Source organism: Suricata suricatta, chromosome 3, assembly GCF_006229205.1.
Source record: "Suricata suricatta isolate VVHF042 chromosome 3, meerkat_22Aug2017_6uvM2_HiC, whole genome shotgun sequence".
Taxonomy (NCBI): Eukaryota; Metazoa; Chordata; class Mammalia; order Carnivora; family Herpestidae; genus Suricata; species Suricata suricatta.
Genome location: NC_043702.1, coordinates 174,786,735 through 174,793,976, shown reverse-complemented (window position 1 = coordinate 174,793,976; position 7,242 = coordinate 174,786,735). Strand labels below are relative to the sequence as shown.

The 7,242-nt window shown below is 59.5% G+C and overlaps 1 protein-coding gene across 1 annotated transcript in view; it reads left to right on the top strand.

The window, feature by feature from the left end:
• Positions 1-4,195: 4,195 nt before the first annotated feature.
• Positions 4,196-7,242, top strand: part of EFNA3 (ephrin A3) — an 11,165-nt gene continuing 8,118 nt past the window's right edge. The window contains exon 1 of the mRNA XM_029933461.1: positions 4,196-4,234. Coding sequence (XP_029789321.1) covers positions 4,196-4,234 — 39 coding nt within the window. The remainder of the gene's footprint in view (positions 4,235-7,242) is intronic.

Sequence of the window (7,242 nt, the reverse complement as noted above, 5' to 3'; positions counted from 1 at the left end):
GCGCTGGTGGTGGCGTGGGGGTCCGGCGCAAGCGCCCGCTCGGAATGCTAATTCTGAGATCCTCTGTTCTGCATCTCGTCTGCACCTCATTTGCATTCTCTTCATTTAAGGTCAAATTGAGCAGACAGCCCCACATCCCCAGCCCTGTCGCGCGTCTGTATCCCGACTTTATCCCTTAGCAGCTCCAGAATCTCTCTCTCTCTCTCCAGTTCCTTCCCTACCCCACCCCTCTCCCAGCGGCAGTGTCCCCTCAGGTGGGAGGGGGCGCAGCCTAGCAAGACAGAGAGGGAAGTCGGCCTCTCCCGGTGGCAGTTTGCTGACAGATGGGGAGGGCTGATCTGTGGCCTAGAGACTAAAGTGGCAAAGCAAATGGTGGGGGAGGTGCCCTGGGCGGGGCTGGGGGTCTCAGCCAAGTCACCCACACGCCCAGCAGGGTGCTGGGACCAGGGCCACGATCTAGCAAGGCCAAGGCTTCCTTCCCCCAATTAGACATTGATGAGGTGTCATTAACCCTTAGCTTGCCTGCCAGCCCTCAGGTGGAGGCCAGATTCGTGGTGTCACACCGTCAGAGGAGCAGAGAGGAGGCCCTCTCAGGAAGCCTGGAGGCAGGGGGCCAGGAGGGGAGGGGCCAGAGGCATGAGCAGTGGGTGCTGGTTATCGGGTGTGCTGCTGGGGGCCCCACACGGCCATCCCGCTGGCCCGGCGCGTTTTCCCTATGTGTGTCACTTGGGCAATGATTTGTGAACCCTTACCTACCGGTACCAACCAAACCCCAGGCCGCATGCAGGACCAGGCACTTGCGTAAGATAAGATCCCTTCCCTGAAGGATTCTTCAGATTACTCAGGAAGACAGACTGTCCGACAAATAAATATAATGCCAAGTGCAAATGCCACCACACAGCCACCAATAAAGTGCTCGGAGAGCGGCTCTGAGAAGACTTGGGCTTTGAAGGACAAAGTTGAAGGCGGGCAGGGGATGTGGAGAGCGCAGGGTGTGGCTGTGGTGTGTGTGTGTGTGTGTGTGTGTGTGTGAGAGAGAGTCCGCGCGGTCCCAGCTCAGCCGTTGGCCCTCCCGGCTGCGTGGCCTGCCTCCGTGTGTGCGGGCAGTGGAGGTGTGCCGTCTGGGGTCCCGTTTCCTGCGCACACGGATCCATGTCTGCGGTGACACTCTTGTGCGGACCAGCCCGGACCTGCCCCGCCCAGGGGCGGGAAGCAGGAACCGCGCTGGCCCTTTGGGAAGCGGTGGGCCGACACGTCTTCACTCGGGGGCCCAGACTCTTGGCTCCCCCGTGGGCAGCGGGCTGGGCCCCGGGCTCCGGCGGGTGTGTCCGGGCTGCGGTGCCCTCTGTCCCTGGCTCCCCAGAGGAGACACAGGGGTTACAACCACCCCTCCCCACGGAGACCTCGGCCCCCTCCCCCAGCCTGTGCTCCTGTCTGCGGAGGAGCAGGCCAGCTCAGACCTGCCTGCTGGCTCTCTCCTGCAGGGAGCGGAGCCTTTCCCGGGGACTGTGGAGCGCTGGGAATGCCGGAGCCTACCAGGAGGCCCGCCGCCCCGCCCGGGCCCTCTGGGGCTCTCTGCCCTGGGATCCCCCCACCCACCCTGGGCACCACTCCCCTGGGTCTTGCCCAGGCCTAGCCGTCTTCACCAGGGTGCCTTCAACCACCAGGCAGAAGTTGGGGGCTGGAGTTCTGGCAAATGAGGAGGGGGCAGCGGGCACTGTGAGGCCGCTCAGGGACCCCCACCCACTCCCTCTGTCTCCTTGCAGCCGCTCGCTAGAAAGCTAAGTGTGGTGGCAGGAAAGAGAAGAGAGTCTGGGTCTAGGGGTTAAGACGACCTTCGGTCTGAGGAGGTCAGGGACCCCTCCTTCCACACCTTCAAGGATGGGTACTTTCCGTTTCTGGCTGAATCCCCTCCCCCCCCCGGCCCCCGCCCCCCAGCCCTGGGCTGACCGCGCATGGTGATAGCTTTTAGAGAAGCTTGGAGAACAGAACAAACGAGAGAGGGAGTCTGGGGCTAATCCTGGGGGCAGGCCTCCGGAGAGGACCTCTCAGTAATACTGGAGACGGGCCCCCGGCCGCCTCTGTCGGTGGAGGTGAAGCGTGTGACTCGACCTCTGGGTTATGAGTTTGAGCCCCACTCAATCTCTGGGTGTAGAGATTACTCAAATACCTCAGGGGCATCTGGGCGGGCGGCTCAGTCGGTTGAGTGTCCAACTGTTGATTTGGGCTCAGGTCATGATCTCACAGTTCGTGGGTTTGAGCCCCACTTCGGGCTCCGTGCTGACAGCATGGGGCCTGCTGGGGAATCTCTCTCCCCCTCTCCCTGCCCCTCCTCCACGTGCTCACGCCCACACGTACTCCAATACATAAATAAGTAAATCTAAAAACATTAAAAATAAAGTATGTTTTAAAATACATAAATGAATACAAATAATGGCGATGAAGACCCCCAAGCCTCAGGCGGCCTCAGGGGCCTCAGCCCTGTGCTAAGTGCCCCCCCCCCACGGGTCCTTATTCCCTGAGAACAGCTCCTCCCACAAGGGCTCTGCTCCGCCCACGTTGCAGATGAAGGAGCCGCCTGGGAGGAGTTAGGTAAGTTCAGTGCTGGTGAGCTGCAGAGTGGGAGCGCAAACCCAAGTCCATCCTGTGTGTTTGTTTGTTTTTTAAGATTTTTTTGTTTTGTTTTGTTTTTAAAGGTTTTTTTCAATCAGCTGAGCATCCGACTTCTGCTCAGTATCACGACCTCTCGGTTCGTGGGTTTGAGCCCCGTGTCAGGCTCTCTGCTGGCAGTGTGGAATCTGCTTGGGGGTGTCTGCCCCCCACCCCGCCCCCGCTCACCCAGCCTCTCTTTCTCTGTCTCAAAAATAAATAAACATTTAAAAATATGTTATTTTTAAATAATCTCTTCCCCCAATGTGGGACTCGAACCTGCAACACAGAGATCAGGACTCGCACAGTGCCCTGACCCAGCCAGCAGACGCCCCGCACCCAGCCTGCTCACTGCTAAGCCATGTGCCTCCCTCTCAGTTTTCCTTGAGGCACTTTCAGGGGGTTCACACCCCCCATGACCCGTCCAAGCGGTGCCCTCGCTTCATGCCCTTGCTGGGTTCATGAGAGGGGCCAGGGTGTGGCTAGCGTCAGAGGCCACCGCACCCCCACCAGCCCTCCATACACCGTACCCTGTGTCCTATGTCCCGGGCCGCATGGCAGTGGCCGAGGTGGTGTCCCCTGCCCGCAGGTGCCTGGGGGCTCCATGTCTGCACAGGACACTGAGCACCAGGTAGCCATGCGACACACATACTTGGAAAAGTCAGAGGTACACGCAGCGCCCTCCTCACGGGCACCAGGCGCCCCGCAGCCCGCCCGCACTGGGCACCCACGTGGGCCCCGGGCAAGGTGCGGAGCCCTGAATATTTCATGTCTGGAGCCGGCGGCTGCCTCCCGCTCGCACACATGTGCTCAGTCCTCCCTCTCACAGGCTCCTTGTTTATTTGTTTAATGAATTATTTATCCACGGCCCCCCCTTCCCTGCCAGTCTCCCCTCCCCCAGGCCCTCGCCTCCATGATTTATTAACACAGCTCAGCCCTGTGGTTGCCACCCCACGTCCTGGGTACTCCCTCTGCCTCCCCGCCCCCGTTCTGCTCCCGGCTTCCCTGGCCCCAGGAGTGGGGGTGGGAAGGAGGCACCACGTTCAGAGCGCCCCCAGGGGACTGAATCCAGTGTCCCTGGGGAGAGGATGGGGGCCATAAGTGCACCAGCAGGGCTGAGGGGCTGAGCCTGGAGGGAAGGGGAAGGGGCCTGGGGCCCTGCAGGGAGGCCCAGCCTGCTGGGGAGAACCTCAGCCCCAAGAGAGGCCCCCGGCCCCCAGACAGGTGTCCAGCAGGGCCCAGGCCTTGGGCACCAGTGTTTCAACTATAGCTCGAGACCCTTGGGGCGGGGAAATCAAGAATAAATTTTAGGGATCTCGACCAGGCCTTTATTTTATTCGAAAAACATTTCAAATTAGAACAGGAGAAAAATACCGGAACGCACCCTCTGCAGTGAAGCTAAGTGTCACTTCATGAAGCTTATTGTCCGGGTTGTCTGTGACAGGTGTGTGCGTGCGTCCGTGTGCTGGGCCGCAAAATCTATGTTTGGCTGTGGGTCACCGTCAGCAAAGATCGGAGTCACAGGTATAGATGGAGGCCTAGACCCATGACGGTCCACACGCCACAGAGAGCGGCTAGGCTGCAGGTCAGGTGCCGGGCTTACGGCCAGTGGGCCTGATCTTGCGCACAGAGACCCAGACCCTAGGGAAGCCGCGCCCCCACGCCCAGAGGCCCATGGGCAGCACGGCTGCAGGTCGCGTCCCAGGTCAAGACGGCCACACCATTGTGCAGCTCGTGCTCGGCACAAAGGAGCCACCCAAGGGGCTAGCAAAGGGTGACATCACCTTCTGACCTGAAACTCCCTCACCAACACGGATGCACACAGGGCCACCTCCAACGACGGAAGCGGCACCTCTGTCTGCACACGAAGGCACTCCTTGCAGAGAGGTACCCTGACGACGGGGCGCATCTCAGTCCTGGAGGACCGGGTCCGCACGGAGGGTGCTTCTTCTAAACACAGAGGGGGCACCTGGGGGGCTCGGTCGGTTAAGCGGCTGGCTTTGGCTCAGGCTAGGGTCTCATCGTGGGTTCAAGCCCCGCATCCGGCCCTGTGCAGACAGCTAACTCAGAGCCTGGAGCCTGTTTCAGATTCTGTGTCTCCCTCTCTCTCTCTCACCCTCCACTGATCACGCTCTCTGTCTGTCATAAATAAATAAAAAACAGAAAAAAAATTAAAACACACAAAGGGCTCCTGGGTGGCTCAGTGGGTTGAGCATCTGATGGTTTCAGCCCCGGAGCCATGGTCTCACAGTTCGTGAGGTGAGCCCCGCATCAGGCTCTGAACTGACAAGCTGGCTTGGGTTTCTCTCCCTCGCTCTCTGCCCTCTGCTTGGTCTCTCGCTGGCTCAGACAAACAAACTAATAAACTACACACACACACACACACACACACACACACACACACACACACACTCCTATCAGCTAGCAGCTGATTTGGACAGAGGTCTGGATACAGCATCAAATCCCATGGACAGAGGCCTGGGCCGGTCTCAGAACTCAAACCCCAATAGAGCTGCTTAAATTCTATAGGAAGGGCTCCCGGTTCTAAAGAGAAGGAGCTCGGTCATTACTGAAGGCCCCCCGGGGGGCTCAGTCAGTTGAGCCTCTGACTTCGGCTCAGGTCATAATCATGGTTCGTGAGTCTGAGCCCCGCGTCGGGCTCTGTGCTGACAGCTCAGAGCCTGGAGCTGCTTCAGATTCTGTGTCTCCCTCTCTCTCTGCCCCTCCCCCACATGTGCTCTGTCTCTCTCTCTCTTTCAAAAATAAATAAATGTAAAAAAAAGGTTTTTCAGTAAATTAATAGGCTGACATTAAAAAAAATAATAAAATAAACAGGGATATCTGGGTCCTATAGAAAAGGGCCCAAATCCATAAGTGGGACCTAGATTCTCCATCAAGGGATTTAAGGCTTCTACAATGAAATCCAAACTCCTGGACCAAACCCAGCAATCTCCAGCTCCGTGCGCACATGGCCCGCCACTCAGCCCGCCGCGGGCCCTACAGAGAACAGCCTCCCGAATGGGGGGGGGGCAGATCCCTGTGATCTGTGGCACCAGGAGCAGGCTGGATGGCGTCCTTTGGGTGACATGAATCTCCCTGGGGATGGGGCGTCTGGGGGCAGAGAGAGCTGCGTGCAAAGTCCCCCCTTGCCACCCCAAGGGGCCTAATTTACTGCTGGCCCCTGAGAAAGGAGAGGACATCTCCTGGGGAGGAGGAGAGCTGGAGCAGGCCAGGGCCTGCTCTTTCCTGGCCGCAGCTGGGCATGGGGCCCGTCCTGGGTGGCACTGTCCCCCCCCCCCCCAAACTCAGCACCTGAGGCTGACTTGTGTCGCGACTCCTGTCCTGAAAAGGATAAGCAGATGAAGGTGCTCGTGTGTCCTCTCTCAAGAAGCAAAGAAGGAGGGCCACCTGGGGGGCTCAGTCATAGGAGTGTCCAACTCTGGCTCAGGTCTTGATCTCACGGTTCGTGGGTTCGAGCCCCGCCTCAGGCTCTGTGCTGACGGCTCAGAGCCTGGAGCTGCTCCAGATTCTGTGCCTCCCCCTCTCTCTGCCCCTCCCCGCTCCTGCTCTGTCTCTCTCTGTCTCTCTCAAGAAGGAAGGAGCGTCGGACGTGACTCCCTGGGCCTAGGAGTTGGCGTGGTCTGAGACCTGCTTCTCCTGGCCACTCTTAGCCTGCGCCTCTCTGAAAGAGGAGAGATGAGGGGTGGACACCCCTAGGTCTGGATTCTAGACCCTTCACCTCAACCTCTACTTCCTGGGCCAAGAAAGGAGAAGAGAACAAGGAGTGTGTGTGTCAGAGGGTGCGTGTGGGTTGGGGTGTGAGTCACTGTGTGTTGCACACCGCAGGGTGTGTTCCTGCGTCTCTGGGTCTAAGTGGCTGTGTTTCAGATCCCGGTCTCTGCCCCCCTGTGTGTCTGGGAGGAGCACCTGTGTGCTGTGCGTCTGTGTCAAGTGCTGTGTCTCCTAGTTCTCTGCCTCTGGGGGTCTGAACGTGTGTGATGTCTGTGCTCAAGTGTCACCGGGAGGGCGTGACCAGGGGGAGCACCGAAGCACAGGCTGTGCTGCGCTCTCCTTGCTAGAGTGGCAGTGACAAAGCCTAGGGGCACCATGGGGAGGAGCCCCTCTTGAGTAGGAGTGAGGAGTCCTTTCCAGGGGTCCCAGGAAAGCCTGCTTTGTGACCGCTGACACTCCGGGGCCCTCCAGCACACTGGGTGCTGAGGTTCTGGTGGGCTGAGCCCCCCTCCTCCAAGAAAAACAAGCCTCAGTGCTCAGCCCGGGGGCTTCAGTCCTTGGTGCCAACGGAGGGCTTCTCCACCAGCCTCATTCACACGGGAAGAGGGTCATGGAGAGGGCAGACACCCAGACTGTTGAGAAAGGAGAGGGTCTGGCTCTGCTTATCATCTGGTCCTGGACCCCCGCTTCCTTTCAAACCTCCTCCAACCCATCCCAGCGATGACTGTGCTCACGCGAGACCGAGATCCCCGTCCGGGCCTCCCTAATCCTTCTCCAGGGAACTCAGGACCAGGAGGGAGACAGGAGGCGCGCGCTGCCGATGCCCGCGGGGGCAGCACGGTCCCCCACCGCCCCGGCGCC